Genomic DNA, 23819 nt, shown 5'->3' on the forward strand with positions numbered 1-23819 from the left:
AGAATGTCTGTAAGAAAATGAAAAGGTAATAGTGTATAAAAGACGGCTATTGCCAATAAACACTTTTTCCATGAGCGATTCACTAAGAGGCGATTGATGGTGGTGGCTCGGGAGAAACGGACAGGGAACTTGGACGGCGGCGCCGACGCCTGCGATTAGAATCACCAAAAGTTGAGAAAATCGTAGGAGGCGTAGTAGTAAAGATTGAAAAATGGAAAATCTTTAGTGGGAGCTAAACTGAAACGAGATGTAGTACAAGAGTTAGAAAAGAAGCTAATTTTAGTCAAAAAATACGTGTAGATATTTGTGTGCGGTTATGTTCCTGAGAGGTGTGTATGTATCGTATGAGAAGTGAATAGGGTTCACTTTCTGCGTGTGGCATTGCTGATTAACCCCAAGCTAGGCAAAACACGTTCCTGATTAACCCCAGGTGAGGCAGAGCACATTCTTGGTTAACCACAGGTGAGGCAGAGGACTTTCCTGATTAGTCCCAGGTGAGGCAATGGGAGTTTGGCCTCTAACGAGGCAATGGGCGATATCCGAAGCATAGTCAAGAGAGTGGATCCGATGGCAGTTGGGTGAGTGTTGATCTCTTTTCTTCCAAGCACAACTCTGGAAGCAGAGAATTACGCGACTCGGGAAACGTGTGTATTTGTCAGAAGAGTTAACCCGCTCGCCAGCGTCAATGAAGAGGCCAGGCGTGTACCGGACCGGTCGACAGGAGAGGAAACTAAAGGTCATGATAAAATCTCTTCCCCCACGACTGGCCGGCGAAGAATTATGGGCGTTGCCCGAGAGAGCTCGAGTGAAGGGCGACGACCGACCTCTGCTGAGCCAGCGAGTGTGTGTCTCTTTTTCTTCCAAGCACAACTCTAAAAGCAGAGAATTACGTGACTCGGGAAACGTGTGTGTTTGTCTTAGGTGTAAACCCGCTTGTAAGTGTCAACGAGGAGGTCAGGCGTATGCCGGACCGGTCAACAGCAAACGAGAAATATTTCCGCTGCGACCGGCCGGCAAAGATTGATGGGCGCTGTTGAGAGAACTGGAGTGAAGAGTGACGTTTGACCTCTGCTGAGTCGGTGTTGATATGGCTCTTGTCCAGAGGTGCCCAGGCAATGAGCAGAAGGCAAGTATGGCCTTTCATCCACATGTTAAAATAAAAGCAAATGGGTGTCAGATGGGTGCATACCTTGGCTGACTACCTCCCTTATAAGGAAGTGCCCTTTGGTATATAGATGTTTTTTGTTAAGGTCACATGTAACTTTTCTTTTCATATGCTCTATTCAGCGATGGACAAAGCGTGGAGGGCGTTTGCATATACTGCCACTTGATGAACAACATGAACGCCCCCTAGACAGTGCTTTCCGACAGCTCAGAGCAGAAATCCTTGCTGCCAAAGCCCTTGAAGATCAGTTTTCACTTCTTCAGGAGTTGCAACAGGGAGCTACCAAATACAGTACTATTAGAAGACTTTTTTGGAAGGTAAATTAGTAGTTGCTCTTCCTAAGCATTTCCATTTTGCTTATCAAAACTAAAATTATATATTTCAAGGTTTTACTAGTATGGAACTTTACTGCAAAATAAAATGGCTGATAATACACATTTTTCTTGTTATGCCCTGTATTAATGGGAACATTGGTCTAATATATATATATAAATTCAACATATCTATTATAAAGTAATATTATACTTACAAAGGGTCATGAGGACTAGTTCTTGATATACCATGGTTGAATAGTGTGGGAGGAAACTCAGATTTTTTTTCTTCTAAATCACTGGATTTTGTCCATTGCTTCTGAAATCCATTAACTAGGGATTCATTAAATTGAAGGCTGAGTGTACTATGTGCATATGATAAGCAATTACAAGTGTTTCTATTTCCTTTACAAACAGAATGGTGATCTTCTGAGTACTCTGTGTGGAAATGTACACAAGTTAGCTCAATCTTGCCCTGATAGTGGTGGCCATGATGATGATTTACAACTCCGGCAGGATGAACTAGAGATGATGGTTCTTGTTCTGGAAACCCTTTCATCTTGCCTCCAGGGCACACAGCGCTGCCCCTACAAAATGAAGGTTAGCAGTTGTTTCACTTTCATTTCTTCTTTACCAACTGATCCTCAGAGACTAGTGGGAGCCAGAATTAAGGAAAAGGTAATACCTGGTGTCTATGAATCCATTGCTTAAGGTCTCTCTTGTAACAGACCCATGGGTCCCTAATAACTGGCAACAACCACCAGATTGGCTCATATGTCAGTAAAGGGAGAGATATTGCATTGTTGTCTAGTAAGATAGGGGTGGAGCAGTGTAGGATGACGTGTTTTGTAGCAATTGCACCTATGGCAATATGAATCCGTGGTCCAGCTTATGTGTGTCAATAATGTTTCAATGCTGGGTGCCTGAATGCGTTTGTGTCTGTGTGGTTCTTATTATTGTGAGAGATTTCTTGGTTGGGTTGATGTCTGGTGAGTCAGGTGGAGTATAAAGTTTTTGTATTGGTCTTAGAGTGTTTATTTTGTGATGATATTGTGTATGTGTTTTTATATGGATATATAATAAGTATTTGACTAGCATGTTTTTTCTTTTTTCTTTTTGTAACTGTGTTTGTGTAATGCAGTAGAAGGGATGGGTGGAATCTAGGGCTTTATCATAGAACTATGTGTTTATCATCTTCATGTGCTACTTCATGGGGAAGTTCTTGGTTTCTGAGTATATATGTTCTATTAGGTGGTTCTACTGTAACCAGTTTTTATTCTCATAATGCTTGGTTTTATGTTGCTTATAGAATGTTATTTTGACTCTTGGAAATACTGCTGTTGAGTGGTTCTCAAGTGTGGTTTTTATGGGCTCTTTGTATGCAATGATTAGTATTTTTTTTCTTTTGGCCAAAATCAGTCTTTGATATTGTAAGGCCAGAGATTTCAGTATTATCACTATTATTTTATTTTTCGAAGTTACAGTATGTGACTAAATCGAGAGTGGGCATGGTAGACATTACAGCTCTCACTCCGCTCCCCCATTACGTTATGAGGATGCATTTGTATGTAAGAACCGATTAGGAACCTTAAAATTTAGGAGAAAAATTCCCACCCTCCAGTTCAGGATTAGAGGAATATTTTTAGGATTTTAACACAAAAATGTTCCATCACGAAACGAGGAAATGGAGCCTTGACTTTAATTACAAAGCGATAGTCGGTATTTTTGCATATGGATGCAAACACCATCATGAGCACCGTTGGGTATCATGTGTGGGGTAAGCATTCTGATGCGAGGTTCCATCACAACAGTTAGGTTCTAGTGGTTTAGTAAATATAACTGGAATTAATGGAACATATGGTGATAGTAGTTAGCAATCTATTATAATTTATTATGTAGTGCGATTCTGATGTGAGGTTCCATCATAACAGAGACATAATGGGATAGGGGAGTTACATAAACATATGGGTTGTTCGAGCATGGCGCTTGGAAGAATCCTTTGTACTAAGTTATAGAAACTAATAAGAAATCGTTTCTGAAAGGGATTGTGGCTGAGAGTACTCTCTCCCAATGATAAAGAAAAATTATGTGATTAGGTTAGTATATGGGTTAGTTTAGATTATCACGTAGGAAGTGATACCTAAACAAAGGTGGCCAGAGGGCTGAAGACGTAATACCCACACATTCTATTCGTGCCATTGGGGTGTTAAATAATTATCTCCTATGCTACCATTATATTGTGTGAATTATTACTGTTAATACAGGGCAAGGATTTTTATTAATTTTGAAGTTTAAATTGGTATGTAATTGGATAAGAAACTCAAGGGAAAAGAGACAAGCCTTCTTGTATGGTGAGGAAGTGTTATATACCTACCCTCATACTGTGTTTGCTGTGAGTGTAATTACGTATTATTCGTATCATGCTTATTTTACATTGAGCACAAATTAAGGAGGTAATATATAAGTGTGGATAAGAATCAAAATATTACTGTCTTATAAATCAGTAAACCAACTTGTTGTAAACTTGAAATTTTCTTTAATGCCCTTTAATCTAGATTTTGCAAATATAAATAATACAAGGCCGTTTTTGTATTACAGAACTGATATTTCAAAAGTTGCAATCAAATATACTCTTATTTGATTGTAACATATTACTCTTTCAACATAATCTCTATGAAATTGGTGCTTCAGTATCTAATCTCAATATCACCTTACTTATTGTATATAAGTATATTTTGTTCCTAAAATTAAAAGCTAATCAGTGTACTTCATAACTCATGTAAGTTGACAGCACTGAAATGCCTCATTATATGCATTCCCTCAAGCTTTTAAGACCAATACATAACATTAATTAAACAAAAATTTGATAAATAATGATCTTCACTCTGCACATAAATGGACAAATAAATGCTGGTACTTCCTTTGATCTAGATTTATTTGTTTTGATCTATAATGATTTCCATTCTGATAAAAAAAATGCATTCCTTAACTAATCGTTGGCCTTTCAGATGCTCCAGAAGAATGATTATGAGCACCTTCGTTCCCTTGTACTGGTGGTGATGGCACCTCCGGAAGTGCCACATCATCACCACCTCACTTGCTCACATTGGCTCCATGACTTCAGAGATCTTGCATCTGATGCTTGGGAGAACCTGCCAGAGGGAGAGGTATGTTAAGATACTATGAGTCTTATGGTCATTATAAATTTGTCTTTGAGCAGCAGTTTGATTTTGAAAATTGAGACAGAGACAGACACTATATTTCTTTTATTAATTGCAGCTCTTGAAGCTGCTGCAGGAGGTGACACACACAAGTGCTGCATGTCTCTACGAAGTTCTAAATACTGTTCAAGAGTTTCTACTGACACCACCAGGATCCTCTGATTCAGAAGGAAGAGCTGTCCCATTAAGCATCGCAACTCTTATACAGGTTTGCTGAAAATCAATACTTACTGTCTAATACGAATTAATTTGCTGTTTTAAGGTTCCTTTTAGAATAACCCTTTAGTATTTAGAAGTCTTAACTAACACCTGCTGAGCCCATGGATCACTTAAATTCATATGCTTATTTATTCACTTATCTAATTTTCTATATATAACATTATATGAGTAAAGGCAGCAATGACTGCAACAGCTCTGTAGGGAAGAGGCCAAACGCAGAGTATGGGAGTCCAATATATTTTACGTTTCGCCCAGCAGGGCTTCTTCAGAAGAAGCCCTGCTGGGCGAAACGTAAAATATATTGGACTCCCATACTCTGCGTTTGGCCTCTTCCCTACATAACATTATATATATATATATATATATATATATATATATATATATATATATATATATATATATACATATATATATATATATATATATATATATAAAATAAATAAATCCTATAGAACTGTACTTAGGAACCAAGATCCTTATCAATGAGCAGTACATGAAAATAATTAGTATACAATTCTATATTTGACTCCTTGATAGGGAAGGTCATGTGCCACGAATTTGATCTGTTTCTATTCAAGGTTAATAGATATAATACAAGAGAGGGATGGATGGGCAGACTGTGCTTTCCTGGACCTACAAAAGGCATTTGATAAAGTACCACACAAAAAATTATTAAGAAAACTTGAAACAGCAGGAGGTATACAAGGAAAACAATTTAAATGGATGGAGGATTTCTTGCATGGAAGAAAAATGAGAGTGGTGCTCAGAGATCAAAATTCTACTTGGGAAGAAATGATCAGTTGTGTCCCACAGGGATCAGTATTTGCTCCGATAATGTTTGCTATATATGTAAATGACATAGATGAAGGTGTAGAATGTTACATGAACTTCTTTGTAGATGACACAAAACTACTAAAGTATGGAAAAAGATTGTGAATTGCTACAGAGAGATCTGAACAAGGTCTGGGAATGGAGTCAGAAGTGGGAAATGGACTTCATTAAGAAATGTAGTATAATGGAATTTGGAAAAAGCAAAATAAAATTAATATGACAAAATAAAATCAATGCAAAGGAAGTAAAGAAAGTTGGTTCCAAAAAGGACCTGGGAGTCATCATCACCAAAGACATGTTCCCAGACAAACAGATAAAATAGTCCGAGAAACCTACAATTTGTTAATATCAATAAAGGTGGCTTTTAATCACTTGGTTGAAGAAATGATACGGAAAATACTAGTCACACTGATGAGACCAACACTGGGGTACACAGCAACACTATGGACACCCAGTACAAAAAAGAATATAAGGAAAATAGAATGAATCCAAAGAGCAACAACAAAGATGGCCCCAACACTTTTAAAACTGACATATGAGCAAAGATTGTCTAAACTGGTATTACCAACCCTAGAACAAAGAAGAGAAAGAGGTGATCTGTTGGTCATTTATAGAGTTGTGAAAGGCATGTTAGTCCTTGATAGAGAAGACTTATCAAATTGGGATAGAAGAAAAACAAGGGGACATGAAAAGCTCAAAAAGGTCAGTTATAGAAGAGATCTGAAAATGAACAGCTTTCCACACAGAGTGGTGGAGGTCTGGGACAAATTGGATGAAACAATAATGTGTGCAAATAACATGAATTTAAGAACAAACTAGATGTTGCGATATACAAAGATGGGACACCTGAGCATAGCTCTCTTTCCCGTAGAGTACAACTAGGTAAATAAACAAACACACACAGAGATACTTGATAGAGAGGACTTACTTAACTGGACAAGAGGAACACAAGAGCACATGGAAAGAAAATAAAAAAACATAGCTATAGGAATGAAGAAAAACAGTTTTCAACATAGAGTTTTGGACAATTGGAACAAACTGGATAATGAAATAGTATGCGTAAAACCCATTCATGAGTTTAAAAGCAAACTAGACACTGCAAGATACAATGGCGGGACACCACGAGCATAGCTCCCCTTCCCGCAAAATACAACTAGGTAAATACAACCAGGTAAATACTCGAACTAAAAGAGGAAATTTATATGGGAAGAAATGAAACACAGAAAAGGAAGACTAATAACAAAACAGATTTTAGAAAATTTGGAGAATTCTTTCAAAAAGTGAGTTGAGAAAACTTCTTCAATGAAGAAACACACATGGAAGAGAAACTGATGATATTAAAAGAACTCTATAATGAAGTAGATAAATACATACCAGAACAAAAACAGGAAAAGGTATACATTAAGTGCTGGTACAACAAAAAATGTAGTGAGGCAAAGGATAGAAGAGACAAAACTTGGAAAAGATGTAGAAAAAAAAAAAGAAGAAAAAAAAAAAAAAAAAAAGGGGCAAATATATATCAAACTAAGAAATTCATGTGTAAAAATATGCAGGGAAGAAAAAAGAAACTATGAAAAAAACATAATAGATAAATGTAATGATCAAAAACCTAAATTATTCTTCAGATATGTAAATGGCAAATTAAAAAATAAACAGGAAATAGTGAAACTATGTCAAGGGAATACAGATTATATAGAAGATATAGAAATGGCTGTATTCACAAGTGAAAATACACACAACTGGGATAAAGGAAAGGGAGAAAGATCCCCCCCAATGAAAGAAATAATTGACAGAGAAAGAAATAAGGGACCAAATAATGAACCTTGATGTCAGAAAATCACAGAGCTCAGATGGAACTGCAAACTGGACACTAAAAGAATGTATAGATGAACTAACGGACAAAATATAGAAGATAATAGATTGCTCATTCAAAGAAGGTAAGGTACTGCAAGACTGGAAAAAATGACATTATTGTGCCAATATATAAAGGGGGAGACAAGGAAGACCCAACAAACTATAGACCGGTCTCCCTTGCAAGTACAATCGCTAAAATATGTGAATAAGTAACCAAAAGTAGATGGACTAAACATCTGGAAGAGAACAATGTACTGAATCCAAAACAATTCGGTTTTAGGCAAGGAAGATCATGTGCCACAAACTTGATTTGTTTTTATTCAAGGTTGATAGATATAATGCAAGAAAGGGACAGATGGGTAGATTGTGCTTTCCTGGATTTACAAAAGGCATTTGATAAAGTACCACTCAAAATACTATTAACTCAAAACAACAGGTGCACATGGAAAATTATTGAAATAGAAGATTTCTTGCAGGGGAGAAAAATGAGAGTGGTGCTCAGAGATAATAACTCGACCTAGGAAGAAATGACAAGTGGAGTCCCACAGGGTTCAGTATTGGCTCTGATAATGTTTGCTATAAATATAAATGACATGGATGAAGGTGTAGAATGTTATATGAACTTCTCAGCAGATGATGCAAAACTACTATAGAAAAAAAAAAAAAAAGTGAATCACTACAGAGACTTAGACAAAGTCTGGGAATGGAACCAAAAGTGGGAAGGAGAAATCTACAATTTACTAAGATCAATAAAGGTGGCTTTTAATTACTTACATGAAGTAATGGTAAAAAAAATATTGGTCACACTGATAAGACCAAGATTGGAGTATGCTGCAACACTATGGACACCCAGTACAAAAAAGAATATAAGGAAATTAGAAAGAATCCATAGGGCAATGACAAAGATGGCCCCAACACTTTCAAAATTAAATATGAACAAAGATTGTCTACATTGGAACTACCAACCCTGAAACAAAGAAGAGAAAGAGATCTATTGGCCATTTACAGAATCATGAAAGGCATGGAAGACCTTATTAAAATGGGATAAAAGAAAAACAAGGGGACATGAAAAGAAACTCAAAAAGGATAGTTATAGAAGAGATCTGGAAAAAAAAAAACAGTGGTGGATGTCTGGAACAAACTGGACAAAACTATATTGTGTGCAAACACCATACAAGAATTTAAGAACAAACTAGATGTTGCGATAAAAAAAGACGGGTCACTACGAGCACAGCTTCCCTTCCCATATAATACAACTAGGTTAATACACACACACACACATATTTATATATATACATAAAGTTGACAAAATACTCCATCCTAACTCGACTAAAAAATCCAGTACTTCATCAGGCATCCCTAACATCAACCCCAAACTCTATAGATATGCAAAAGTATGTCAGGTTAGCCAGAACTAAAGCAGTACACTTAACCCTTCAAAACTCAGGATTTGATAGCTCACAATTTGAGATAATTTGAGATGGCAACTGTCTCAACATCAACTTACAATAAAGTTGAAAAAAATAAAAATAAAAAAAAACACTTTTATTTGTAATCATCCAGCAATGAAACCTAATGCTCTGTTAGCTCTATTCCTGGTGCTAATGCACTGTTTCCTGGATTTAAGGGCAGGACTTGCTAGCACTGACTTTAAATCCAGGAAACAGTGCATGAGCACCAAGAATAGAGCTAAAAGAGCATTAGGTTTTATTGATAGGATGATTACAAATAAAAGTGCAGAGATAAATCAATCTCTATCTGGCATTAGACTCATTCTTGACTATGTGGTACAGTTTTGGTCTTCATCCTATAGAATGGATAATAATTCACAAGAATCAGTATAAAGGAGACTAACCAAAATGATACATGGGTTCAGGAATTTACCTAATGAGGACAGACTTACACATCTTAATTTACATTCTCTGGAAAGACACAGTGTGGGATAACTAAAAAATATTGGTCACACTGATAAGTTCAAGTGGATCAAGGGCTTAAACGAGAGTTCAGTATTAAAAGCAGCACTTCCTACAACATTATGAAGTTATGAAAAGATCAGATGTCATGCCCTAACTCTAGAGAACCCCGGAGGCTCTAACATTACCTTTCCCACAGCGTGCCCCTGTGGAAGCCTGGCTAACACGTGCAGTACCACAGCTCTTGTCACTCCTGCAGCCTGATCGGAATACCACAGCTACTGGTGAAGAGGCTGTCCTAATCTTTCAGTACTGCAGTGTCTTAAAACTTTTATTGCAGCACTCTCCAAAGGCACTAAAATTCTGTACAACCAAGTTCAGTGAGGAACTCAGGTATGAGCCACCAAAAATGTACAGCTGACCACCACACAAATGTGACTGATCACAATATATGCTTCCAGCAAGATTTGTTACATGTACATGTTTCTCATTCTATCCAGAAATCTATCAATCTCTATACCAAGGGCCTCTTCTCTCTTATAAAGGAGGTAGCCAGTCCAGGCTACCCTTGTTTCCCTCTTATCTTAGCTCCTCAAGGATGAAGGTCAGAAACAATGCAGCAAGACACACAGTTGCTTTATTACATGGCAATTGTCATGTTTCATGACGCATCACTGACACAGAGACGTGAATATGGTGCCATAAACCACATTCTAACACGAGTCATATTCACTTGACATCCTTAATGAAAATGCCTATTAGTGTTAAATTTAACCAATTAGTAGGTTATCTTCAATTAGATAATACGATTCAAATGTGAATTAGGCTTTTTCTCATGTGAGTGTCTCAGTTACAAGAGGACTTACAAACCAGTGGCAGAGGAGTACACAATTCAGGCACCTCTATCTAAGGTTGGAGGTTGACATGAATGATGACACGAAGAAGTAGCATCCACATTTTTAAAGAAGATTTTCTTCTTTTTTGTTAGATAACTAGAAAGTGATCAATTGTAAGCCTTCTTCACACAAAAATAAAGAAGTGAATAGATTGTGTGAGGCCAGGCAAATAGAGGTAGGTTAGGTTTACATTTATAAAAACTTGGCACTTGCCACTGGCACTGTGTTTTGCAGTCTTGGTATAAATCTAAGACTCAGGCATTGGCTCTCTCTGACTCCCTCACTTGTGGCCTGCACATATCCCATATACACCAGGCTAAGGTAAATTGTGTATTTTTATATCATGTGAATTAAATAGTTAATTTTGCACCTCACCCTTTCATTGTCCTAGTGAAGTGAGAAAACCCCTTTAAAAGGCAAATTATCATACTAGCTACTGGATTGAGGAACTGTTCAAATCACGGCCAAGATTTGATACATCAACTCAAACACAGAGGCTACTCTGTGACATATACATGGGGGCCAGTTTTCTTCTTCACTGGATAAAGAAATTGGTGTGTACAAATTACTCTAGAGAAAATAGAAGTTAGGTCGCAGAGTGAATTCAAACCGTAATTGATAATAGAAACAGAAATGTGTCCGCCATATTTGTTGTTTACACATTAGGCATACAAAACAAAATGTATTGGTCAAACAGTTGGAATAGTGTTGACAATAATCCAGACTTCAAAGGATTCTCATAGGTAGGAGAAAGCTTTTATGATGTAGGAGACGGCAGGAGTGAGAGCAGAATGGACATGGGTATCTTGCACTATTGCAAGGCCAAATGCAATACCAGGATTAGAAAATAGGCACATAGGTCAGTTCACCATGGGACTAAATGGAGGAGTGACAACATTAGCACCTATAGCTAAGGTAGTACTTGAAATAGATGGTCAGATAGTGAGAGGTAAAGTAGGAGTATAAAAGTGTCATCATTTCTCTATGAACAGAGCTTTCCTCTATCACAGACAAAATGATGTGTGGCTCTGGTCTGTAAGGGCACCCCATATAGACCCTAAAGTATCAACTGCATGCTACTCTGCCACAATAACATGCAGCCAATACCCCAGACGGGAACATCAGTTTTCCTTCTCTATGTTTCTCGTTCCTTCTTACCACATTGTGAGAACATTTTAATGATTTCTCATTAGTATTTTCATATTATTCAATAATCTGTTATCAATAATATATATGTACATCATTTCTGTTGGTGATTTTAGGAATGCAACAGACCACCTACATCATTCACTTTGTAAACATGAAGCTCTTTATCTATCAAATATCTATGATGTAGGTTTCTTTTAAGAACTTAACAGATATTTAAGAGCTACAGATATTTATCTATGTCCATAATTCACAGGTACTATGCTCATGAGGCAGTGGTGGGCTACCGGCTAACAGAGTCAAGCCCTTTACATGATAACACACTGCGTCTAGTGCGTGCTTTATCCCAGCAACTTAACACCAAAACTTCAAGTGATATTAGTGGCAGTTGAAAGGCACAAGATTCTCACAAACATAGTGAGATCATGGAAGTGATAACCACAAAATAACTTCTCAACAGGATGCAGAAGTCAAGACTGGAATTCACTGAACACATTGGCATAATTATCTGTGAGGTGTTCAGTGTCCAGCACAGCTCAAAAACAAGTTAAGGGTTGCATTATGTGAAAGGCAAATATGCTACCTTAACTTCCACTGGAATATAAAGAACTTGTACAAAATCAAGTATACAAAACTGAAAACTTCAGGGAAAATTTGGAACACAGAAATCTTGATGCCAGATTGTTACCTATCATGAAGGAATGCCACATAACTTAGGTTGTCAATTCTAGAAAGAAGCCAAAAAGCTTTACCTTTATTCATTTGATCTGTCACAACATAAACAAGTAAATCAGGGTTTTGCCCTCAGCTAAATAAAATTGGTGTTGGAACAAAATCTACAAAGGGCATCAAAATAATGACACGGTTAATTGAGATATCCGTAAGCCCTTCAGGATGGGTTTTTTCTCATAGTTTAATAAATTTGTCAGACATTAGTCTTCATAAAATGTATGAATGGAATCACTGTACTGAAGTGCTAAAGACAGCTCTGTGTATTCCTTGTGGCATGAAACCACTGGTCAACCAAGATTGCAAATGTTTATTAGACTTTGGTGCCTTTCTTGCAATAGGTCGCTGACTACAAATGTCTATTTTTGTTAAAATGTGATACTTATGTGTTAGGCACTATGTTACACATCTATACTAAGGAAGGATTATATCCATAATGTGATATGGAGTTTAACTTAATAGCTGGAAATAGTCATGTGTGTTGGATGGTTCCTTCTAAATGAATAGAACAAACTTTAAGGTCACTGTTCTTAAATGAAACCTTGATGCTGACATGCATTAGACAATAGTCTGTGATTGCTGGTGACACAACTTTCATGAACTTTCAGTAATCACAATTTTAAAACTGTGATTAAATGATACTGAGTGACTTTCTAGTGCACAGTGCACTTGTGTACCTGTTTGTTTTGGTTAAGCATGAGGGAAGCATACTGCTGATGGTACTATGCATCTGTTCACATACTGTAATATATCTACTCATTAGTCTGGTAAAAGTTGGCACATTTCTCTTCCTCCTTTCATTAAAACCAAGTGATCACTTAGCATTAATTCTATGCATCAGAATTCAAGTGTGGACAGAAACTTCATGCGAAACTTATTTGTGACTTAGGACACACTTTATGACACAAATTTGTAATTACTGATGTTTCTTGATATCTGAGTGTATTTGTGTGTGTGTATGGGTTCTTCACCTACTAGGTCATTATGTTATTCATTGCTATATTCAACAATATATTACTCCAGGATTCCCCACTTACCTGTCTCCTAATCCTCCCACTTCACTTCTCCATGATTAAAATCACTCACGAGTTACATCATTTTCTTAATTATTCTATTCAACTGAGCTGTATTTCTCATGAATCCTTTATACTCTATTTCATTCAGTGTTCTTGTTTTTGGAAGGATGTATGCTACAGCAGTCTCTCTTATCGAACCTTCTTAGTAAATATCTTTATATTCATTATCTCAACCATTCATTCTCCCATTTCCACTACAATGTCTCTTTTATCACCCCCTCTCAGTAAAGATTTTTATATTCAATTCAACCATACCTTCCCCCAATTCCATTTCTTCCATCTTGATGCTTTTTTTTCAATGCCGTCACCACTCCATTTCCCATTTTTCCTCTTCTATTTCTCCGCATATGTTTTACTCTCTCACCCATCTCAACATCAATATTTCCATTTACTTTGGTCTCTCCTTGTATGGCTTATGTGCCAAGCTGGGAACCAGCATGATTATTGCCCTTTGTATGCTCTCAATTTTACTCATATCTTTCACTCTGTGTAAGGAACCATACCACTGATGCATTTTGCAGTCTTGAATGTATTAGTGTTTCTATAAATTTTTTCATCATCTCTTCACCCATATATCGAAAATTCATCTTAATATTCTGCAGCAATCCATATATCTCTCCCACTATCCTACTGACGTGTCTGTCAAATGATTGGCTGTCTTTCATCAACACTCCCAAATCTTCTCCTCTTTTGCCTTTGTAATGGTTTCACTACTCAAGGAATAGTTTAAAGATGGTCTTCTTGAGCTATTGTCCAGTTTCAATACTTTACCATTTTTTGGTACTGAAATATATTTTCTATTCTTGGCTCCAGACAAATAGAGAGTCTAGATCTTTTTGTTAGAACTGACAGTCCTCATTCTTCACTCTTATAATTTTTTCATCATATGCAAACATATTAGCACAGCCTGTTGTATCTTCCATCATGTCATTAACAAAGATAAAAAATATTATAGGTGTGTGTGTGTGTGTGTGTGTTTGAGTGTATGTTTTTGTCTATGTGTGTGTGTACCATATTCTCTAACAAGTAAACAGACCTATGAATTTCTATGGATTGCTCTTGCAACTCTGGTCAATGGTTATTCTACTCTAGGTGAATACACCCACTTATATTTTGTTGCCTTTTCCTCGAACTTTTATACACAAATATTAAACTTTTAAATTAGCAGAAAAACGAGTAAGCTCTGACATTCCTAATTAAATTGTTGAACAAAAGCAGATATATCAAAATTAACACTAAAGAGGGTTTAGCTCATGAAAACTACTTGCACAAGAGGTAATAATATACCCTGTTTTAGCAAGTCTCAAAAAAGCCAAGGCTTGCTTTATGACAACGGCTCAAGCCAATCTGCCAGAAATGTTGCCATAGAATGAGTATCACTTTTCTCAGACCAGCTGAAACAGAGTATAGTAAAAAAAAATTGAGTGATCACTTCAACTTTAAGCTGTAAGTTACTGATATCTGCCTTTTCTGGTGTTCAAAATATATAAATCAAAATCTAATCTATCACTATCACAATTTCTTTCTCTATTATCAATACCTCTTATTATACCGTATATTCCTTGCCTAATTTCTCTGAAATTATATTTGAAGTTAAAAGGTTTTGGTCTTTCCTGAGAAGACATGGTACCTGCTAATCTTAAAACAATTGGTCCTCATAAAACTGCAAATAGCATTGAAAGATCTAATTTGTGGACACTAACCTGATAGTTAAGTTTATTCACAAAATGAGTTACAATTGCCTATTTACTCTAATATAGAACAATACTGCCTAATTCTAAGTTACAGTCTAAACTGAAGGGTTTATTGTGCATAACTTAAATTCATACATACAACAAAGAACCTTATCCCCATACTAAGAAGGATGGCCAAGTCAAAGCATACCCATTTCTTACACTCATCCAAACCCATTCAACGCCCCTACCATCTTAGCACCTCATGGATGACCTATCATTCATTAGATGCTAAAATGGGCAATGAATGGATTGAGTGGGTATTGGAGTGGGTATGGGGTATGTGTGTGATTCACCATGGTCTTGGATCACATGCTGGACTCATGATCAACACATATTACCCTCCTGGATGAGATCTCAGATCTCATTTATGACTAATCTATGCGTAATGCTGTGACCTTACACACACAACTCCCTGCCCACAAGAGTTGAAGTAATGAATTGCAGCATGGCGATACTGAAATTATTTCAGCCCTGGGCAGGATTCAAACTCAGACTGCTGGAGTAGTGGTTGTGAATGCTACCACTGTGCCATTGAGCCCAAAGAAGGAGACTCTTTAGTATGTATGTGTGTAAAGAATTACACTGAATTACATACAATAAACTCTTCAACTTCATGGCATGCTCTACACCACTTGTAGCAGATGCCAGACTATTCCATTCAGTATTGTGGTGACCTAAAACATGTCTTAACCCATTCAACTCCGATGACAAGATGTCTTGTCATTTGGTCAAATAAAACAAAAAATCATAATAAAACAACAAAATGTTTGATGATCAAACAGCACCAGAAAAATATGACGTCATCAGTCCTCCTCGAGGAGGACTGATGACGTCATATTTTTCTGGTGCTGTTTGATCATCAAACATTTTGTTGTTTTATTATGATTTTTTGTTTTATTTGACCAAATGACAAGACATCTTGTCATCGGAGTTGAATGGGTTAATAAAGAACTCCATTCAGATTAGGATCCATCCTCCAGTTGAGTGAAATTTTCTACTATTTGTTATAACATACTGAAGGCTTTTTCTAAATTCTAACCTAATGAAAGAGTACAATTCTTATTGCAACAGAGGCCAGTTTCCAAGGAAAGACTCGAAAATACCCATGAAATTACACGAGTAAAATGTAAAAATATTTGTGCATTTTTTTTTTCGATCAGTGCCACCGTGTTAACTTTATTTTTCTACCACTCTTATTGGGTTATTCATAAGATTAGACTGGAGTTTTATCCCCATACAAATACCAGCAATGATGAGTGTTTCCTAAATGCATATCATAATAAACAACAATGGCTGAGGAACTATATTGTACATCTTCAGTATATCAACAAATACCTGTACTGCTGATAACTACATCCTCAAGTGCCTACATATATTGATGGTGTTATCTATTTTCAATTGAACTCTTGACAAGAGATTTTGATGAATGGTTTAAAAACTTAAAGGTGAACGTCTTTTAAAAGGGAACAGTGGCCTTTGATTTTCACAACTGAAATAAGTCTGACTGATCTGCAGGGTAAGATACAGTCTAGAGTATTAAGATACTTTAAAGACTTTGCAGACTTTCTATTTATGGAGAGAGAAATACTTGTGAGGCTGCAGGAATAAGTGTCACCGTACTGAATTTGTAAATGTTCAGGTGATATATCAAACCTCAAGTGATCCTTTAGATGCCAAAAGCTCCAACCTGTTTTTTTAATTGATAATTCTATCCAATGTTTATGTATACAAGATGAGAAGGTTTATGAAAATATATATGAAAACTTAATCAAATTTATCTTGCAAGTCAAACTTATGTATAATACTAAGAATTATTTATCAATATTTGACTAAAAAGTTACTATAAATATGTGTGAATTTGGTGCAAATGCATATTACAGATTTGTTTAATTCACCTTACTGATATATTTGAAAAATGCACTTTTTTTCCCCCATCCAATCTCCCATTATCACAGAGTGAGATGGGTAGACACGGAAGAGGAAAATCCTCATTCCTTTCCCTCCCGTCACAAGACCATACTCAACCACTAATTCAGCAATCTGAATTTAAGTCTTGCCCAGGGCTGAAAATTTCAGCATCAATGCAAACCAACACTTCAACTCTGTGCCAGACCCCCTGATATCCATCCCTCTGAATCCTCTCTCCCATGAAAGGACAGAGTCCACCTGGCCAGACTGTGATGCGGCCACCACCCAGCCCTTCTAAGCTACCAGAAGAGACCGTATTCTGGACAAATGCCCAGGATGTAACACTTCACCCCATACTATTCAACACGTCATGGAAGACTGCATTATACACAATCACGCACACAAACAACACAACATACACTCCATAAAGGATTTGTGGGAAAACCCCGTTTCGGCCATGGCATTCCTTGGGGAGATGGGACTGCTCGGACAGACAGTATAGGGAACAACAACAACTCTGGTGAGGAAGGAATTAAGAGTGTGTTTGTGATTTTTGTGTTTGCATTTGTGTGTGTGATCACAGCATTACCCATAGATCATGCCATATACAAGCTTTGAGCTCTGATCTGGGAAGGTAACATCTACTGATCATAAGTCCAACATAAGATCCAAGACTGTGGTGAATCACGTCTATCCCTTTTACTGTTTCCACTTAAAGAATGCAAAGATTACACCTTATCACTTTCCCAACAGTACTGTTGGTTCATCCCTGGTGGGATTAACCTCTTCACTCCGGGGCACATCACACGTCTGGCAGCATTAGCTGCCCGACGTGCGATGTTGCATCATAATAATCGCATTATAAAAAATAAAGTCAATGCTCAATCGTTTGTTCTCCTTCACCCGTGAATTTTGATAACCATAGAAAATATGATGAAGCCAGTTTAGAGAGAATGGAGGTTACGTAGGTACGACTACAATAAATATAATCAAGATGCAGACGTCGGCATCATCGCGTACGCACTTGCTCCTCATGCCGCCTACGTAGGCGTCACCGTATGGAAGTGGTTAATGGCACATATGTAAAGTTGGTGGTTCTATAAGATAGATGTCAGACAGAATCTCCCTGCTGTCCGTCTTCAAATCCTGTCAACACCCTATACACCTGAAGATAGCATGGTCTAGGCCCAAGATTTCCATTAACTTCAATTAACCCCTTCCATATGGTGCCGCACACGTAGGCGTCATGAGGAGCAAGTGGATTCGCGACGCTGCCATATCGGCGTCTTGATTATATTTATTGTAGTCGCCCCTGTGTTTTTACATTCTCCCAAATGCGCCCTGAATCCCATTCTCTGTGGTTTTCAAAATTCGCGGGTGAAAGAGAGAACGATCGATATAAGCGGTGACTATATTTTATGATGCGAATATTATTACGTTACGTCATACGGCTGGCATTGGCTGCTGCCCGCGAGATTTAAGTCCCGTACTGAAGTGGTTAAAAGCTCCACTTTTTCACATAATGATAGCTGACAGCTGGCAAATTTCCCCTTCTCCTATTGCTGCAAGCTGGTGACAAAGAAACAGTTCCACACCAATACAAAGCAAACAACAATCAAATGCACCTTCTCAAAGAGATCTATGGGATGGACAGAAGAATTCTGCCAACCACTGTAGAGATGCAGACTTCCAGTCAGTAAAACTAAAACCATCAATCCTTATTATCATTATTCATCCCAAGGATGTTGATCTCACAGGCCAAGTGGTTGTGAGTGTTACTACTCAAGGTGGAGGTCAGGAGTAGAGACAGTTCAAGTGTTACCTGGCAACATGAGAATTTGTGGGAAGGACATATTAAATTCTCTGCCTCAAATAATTCTCCAAAAGGATACCATTCTAGCCCTCTCTGAGAGGAGGAATTTGTGACATTAATCCAAATTATTATTCATCCCTGATGCACCCCTTTCATGGAACACTTTGTTGCCTTAGTCTATACATTCTTTCACAATTCCCTCCGTCACTTATGCACATTTTCATGACTTCATGACCATGTGCTCTAACAATTTAACACATCCTAACTTCCCAACTTTTTCTTGGTCTATCACTACCTCTCATCCCTGAAAGAAAAAAGAAAAGAAAAAGAAAAAATTAGGATATACAGTAGAACCTTGGTTCTCAACCACCCTATGTTCTAGAAAACTGATTCAGAACTAATTTGGTTGAGGACAGAAACAAGTTTACTGACCTGCTGGATACAGCTTATCAAGGTGATAGTTTTCCACAAAACTTTAAATTTTGACCCATTTTCCATTTTTCTCCATCCGGGACGGCCAAGAACTGATTCTTTGATCAACTACTGGAGCAAAAAATTAATACATTTTTTGGTCCAAAACCTTGTTCACCTTGTAAGACATCTGAGAACAAGGTTCTACTGTATATATACATATACAATAACCCCTTGCTATACTAAACCTCATTATACCGAATTACGGCTATTTCAAATCTAGTGAGATCTACCAACCATTTGTCTGATATAACAAAGTTGGTTAATGCAGTGCAAGGTTTGGTATGGATGGTGGGTGCATAGAAAATTTAAATATTGTACATAGAGGGGGGTGGAATGTATTTAGGGATGGAATGGGTGGGAATGGTTTTATGCGTTTTTCTTTTTGCCTACCTCCCTTGTAAGGGGGAAAAAGCCTTGATATATGTATGTATGTACATAGATTATGCACCTTCGGCTATAAGGACCAAGCCTTTCCCCCAATTGGTTAGATATATCAAGGGTTTACTGTAGATACATACATACATACATATACCAAGGCTTTTTCCCCCTTACAAGGGAGGTAGCCAAAAAGGAAAAGGTATAAAATCATTCCCACCCATTTCATCCCTGAACACACTCCACACCCCTCCACCCTCCCTCTTATCTTAGCACCTCCTGGATGACGGGTCATCCCTGCACCTTGTCCACCACCCTGGGTCAGAAGCAGTGTCGCAAGACACAGCACATCCACAGCAGATGGAGAAAGATAAATATAAAGTTTATTTATACAAATCTTAGCTCTAAGGAAGTAATAGGCATCATTTAGAAACAGTATAAACTTATATTTACCTTCAGTGTGCTGCAATGCCAAACTTTGCATTCCACTCTTCATACATCTGCATATCTTGACCAGAAACACTTGCCCGTATACACCTCACAGCATCAACAAAATCATTTTGAGTCATTGGACGCACCTGTTGACAGTGTACAACTTATAATTACAAAATATTCCATCTGCTATCAATAAAAATTAATGTTATTCTTAAACAGGCAACCAGAAATGAAGGATAAATCTGTTAGGATTTTACTGAAAGGTGGTCAGTTTGCTACCAAAGAAAGAGGGCTAGGGAGATTGTGTTTGGATCTGAAGAAAGCCTTTGATAAGGTATCTCACATCTGTCTGCTCCATAAATTTTCTATGTGGATAAGGGGGTGGGAGGGTCTACCTATAATGAAGCAGTGAGGATAAACCAGCTATGACTGTTGGGTCCTCCTGTGAAAGTGGTGTATTTTACTGTACTGCATCTAACCTGTGCAGTATGGCTTGTGACAGGGATGACCTTTCCTCCATCGAATGCTAAGATGGGAGGGGTAATGAATGGGTTTTTGTTGGATGTAGGATAGTTATAAGATGGATGTGGTCTCTCACTCAGCCACCTCCTTTATTAGGGGAACACTGGTATGTACGTATGTATGAATAGGCTTTCCATTATCTTGTTCCAAAACAAGAAAACCAGAAACAAACAATGAGTATCCACAAGACACAACCTTAGGAGATGGATGTCAATTACATGGAGCCAAGACCTCTCTGTCAACTTCAACTGTATTTGCTCTAACTTTTCATATATGGAAAGATGATAATTTGTGAGTATTCCCTGCCTCTTACTCCAACAAACTTGTGATATAATTAGTCCCACACTAATGCAATACAAACAATAGTCCAAAGTTCTGATACAACTGTGAGATCTCCAGGACTGTTGCTAACTGCTATGGGACTGGAGGTTTCTTTCAATGATACTCTAAGATACAATTATTATTATTAGAGTTACAAGAAAAAGCCTTTGGTATATGTATGTATGTATGTACAGTTACAAGAAACCACATAAAGGGTATTGACTCAATAAGTTTTATATTGTCAATACTTTTGGGACTTTAACCCCTTCCATACGGGGCCGCACACGTAGGCGTCATGGGGAGCGAGTGTATTCGCGAGGCTGCCATATCGGCGTCTTGATTATATTTATTGTAGTCGCCCTCCATAATGACATTCTTTCTAATTCTTTTGTAATCGCATTTTCTATGGTTATCAAAATTCACGGGTGAAGAGAGAACGATCGATATAAGCGGTGACTATATTTTATGATGCGAGTATTATTACGACACGTCGTACGGCTGGCATTGGTTGCTGCCACCGAGATCTAAGTCCATGACGCCTACGTGTGCGGCACCGTATGGAAGGGGTTAATGACACCTACATGGAACAGTTATGAAACATTATTTTTAAGACTGGCAATTAATCTCCATTCAAAAGAGGAATGTTGATCACTTTTTAGTTCTAATATTTCTCCTTTCTGTTACACACTCAGGGTCCAAGGCCTTTGTTTATGTAATATAAGAAAACCACTAACCTGATCTACACTGATGTGTTCAATATCAGCGAAATTGATGGAGCGGATAGGGCCAAGAGCTGCTTCACGACAGAGGTTTGCCATATCGGCACCAGAATAACCATTTGTTAGGTCACAGATGTAATCCATGTCCTCTGGGCTTAAATTGTGTGTCTGACTTGACAATAAGTTCACCATAATTTGTTTCCTGGCCTGTCGTAATGAAAATACAATAAATTATATGAAGGCTACCCTCTGGGGGGACAAGAACACAATCACTGTTTCTCTCTGTGTCAAAAAAGATGACTAAGTGGGGTAAAACAAACAGACCCATCTTTCCATTTTTCTAACTTATAGGTCAGGGCATAAAGCATGCTTTAACTTGGCTAAGCTCTTCATCATATGGAAGATTAAGATATTTGTATACTTATGTATATAGGAAGGGAAGGAAATACTCATATACAGTGCCAATAATACTTGTTGAATCTTTATAAAATGTGGTGCCAAATTTTAAACATTTATGGATTTTGATTTGGCTTGTAAGTGATGATTTTATGAACTGCCCCACAATACATCTACATAAAAATGTATACAAAATCTGACCACAAAACAAGTACACAACAGACTACCAAATTCTACACCTCACTAATACTTTTGGCTTGAGTTTCAGTGATTGGAAATCTAGTCCTCCAGTAGCTAGCAACAGTCCTTGGGCCTTCACATATACAGTAATCCCTCCCGTATCCAGATCAATTGAGCCACGGCCGTGATGGATACGCAGAGTTTCCGGATATGTGGAGTTTTCTTTTTGAGCCATTATTATCAGAGAAAACGAGGGAAAAAAAAATAAAAATAAAAAAAAAAACAAAAAAACCTATTGTGCCCAATACACTGTTATTTTATTGTAAATAAATGTATAAACACACGTGTACATTAATGTGTATATATATAAAACAGACAGTACATACTGTACAGTACTACATGATTACATCATGGTGTGGGCAGTGGTGGCAGTGGTGGTGATGGAGTTGACCGAGGTGTTGCTGGAGGAGAGCGAGTTGGTGGTGGTGATGAGTCATCATGAGTCAATGGTGGTGGTGAGTCGTCATGAGTCGGTGGTGGTGGTGGTGGTGGTGGTGGTGATGACGACTCATGACGAGCTGATGACCCTGGGTGTGGTGAGTCCTCCTGAGTTGATTTTGGTGGTGGTGGTGATGACAAGTCATGATGAGTTGTTGTTGTTGTTGTTGTTGTTGTCGTTCCCTAGACTGTCTGTCCAAGCAGTTCCGTCTCCCCAAGGAATGCCACAGCCGAAACGGGGTTTTCCCACAAATCCTTTATAGAGTGTATGTTGTGTTGTTTGCGTACATGATTGTGTATAATGCAGTCTTCCATTATGTGTTGTATGGTATGGGGTGAAGTGTTACATCCTGGGCAGCTGTTCACAATGCGGTCATCCAGCCTCTTCTGGTAGCTTAGAAGTGCTGGGTGGTGGCCGCACCGCAGTCTGGCCAGGTGGACTCTGTCCTTTCGTGGGAGAGAGGATTCAGAAGGTCCTGGAGCCGCTATGTCGTGGGACCATCCCCCAACCCCAAGAGTTGGGGGCCAAACGGCAGCAACCAGCCCTGGCCACCGGCTCTATGCAGGTGGCAATGAGTTGATGGCCCTGGGCGTGGTGCGTCCTCATATGATGATGATGTTGTTACCCTGAAGAAGGTGTCCAGCTTGGTCTGCCTCGTCGGCACTTGCTGTGTTTTCTGATCAGCATTTCTTGAATCATCCGTAATGATGAGGTGTAGCTGCGCATTTCTTCGTCAGCAGCAGGATGTTCAATAAAATCTAAGAGCACTTCAAGGCTTGCCCTGGCCTCAGAAAATTTAGGCCTTGCCTCAACAACAACCTCATCATTATCATCATCATCACTATCAAAGTGAGGCTCGTCTGGGTGCATCACCTCTTCAGCAATTTCTTCTTCGGTTTGCAAGTGCATCCCAGGGTCTCCTTCGTCACACTCTAGCCAGTCTTGCACCTCCTCTTCTGTGGGCAGGGGATGGGGCATGGGGGAGGAAGGGGGTGGGACGCACGGGCTGTTTGAATCACTCCAGATATGTTCGCCAGATCCCAGTCACCATTCAGATACTGGAGGGAACTCCGGTAGTTA

The 23819-nt window shown here is 38.2% G+C and overlaps 2 protein-coding genes across 2 annotated transcripts in view; one reads left to right on the forward strand and one right to left on the reverse strand.

The window, feature by feature from the left end:
* LOC143037406 (uncharacterized protein C12orf56-like) overlaps nucleotides 1-15820 on the forward strand; it is a 155918-nt gene extending 140098 nt beyond the window's left edge. The window contains exons 8-13 of the mRNA XM_076205547.1: nucleotides 1288-1482; nucleotides 1894-2076; nucleotides 4485-4643; nucleotides 4756-4905; nucleotides 9714-9907; nucleotides 11813-15820. Of these exons, the coding sequence (XP_076061662.1) occupies nucleotides 1288-1482; nucleotides 1894-2076; nucleotides 4485-4643; nucleotides 4756-4905; nucleotides 9714-9907; nucleotides 11813-11948 (1017 nt within the window). The 3' untranslated portion in view covers nucleotides 11949-15820. The remainder of the gene's footprint in view (nucleotides 1-1287; nucleotides 1483-1893; nucleotides 2077-4484; nucleotides 4644-4755; nucleotides 4906-9713; nucleotides 9908-11812) is intronic.
* LOC143037395 (uncharacterized) overlaps nucleotides 4491-23819 on the reverse strand; it is a 52499-nt gene continuing 33170 nt past the window's right edge. Inside the window, exons 14-16 of the mRNA XM_076205535.1 lie at nucleotides 21680-21871; nucleotides 20121-20245; nucleotides 4491-4628 (exon numbers count right to left, since the gene is read on the reverse strand). Of these exons, the coding sequence (XP_076061650.1) occupies nucleotides 20123-20245; nucleotides 21680-21871 (315 nt within the window). The 3' untranslated portion in view covers nucleotides 4491-4628; nucleotides 20121-20122. The remainder of the gene's footprint in view (nucleotides 4629-20120; nucleotides 20246-21679; nucleotides 21872-23819) is intronic.

The sequence above is a fragment of the Oratosquilla oratoria genome, chromosome 2, assembly GCF_046742065.1.
Source record: "Oratosquilla oratoria isolate Oo_2021 chromosome 2, ASM4674206v1, whole genome shotgun sequence".
Classification (NCBI taxonomy): Eukaryota; Metazoa; Arthropoda; class Malacostraca; order Stomatopoda; family Squillidae; genus Oratosquilla; species Oratosquilla oratoria.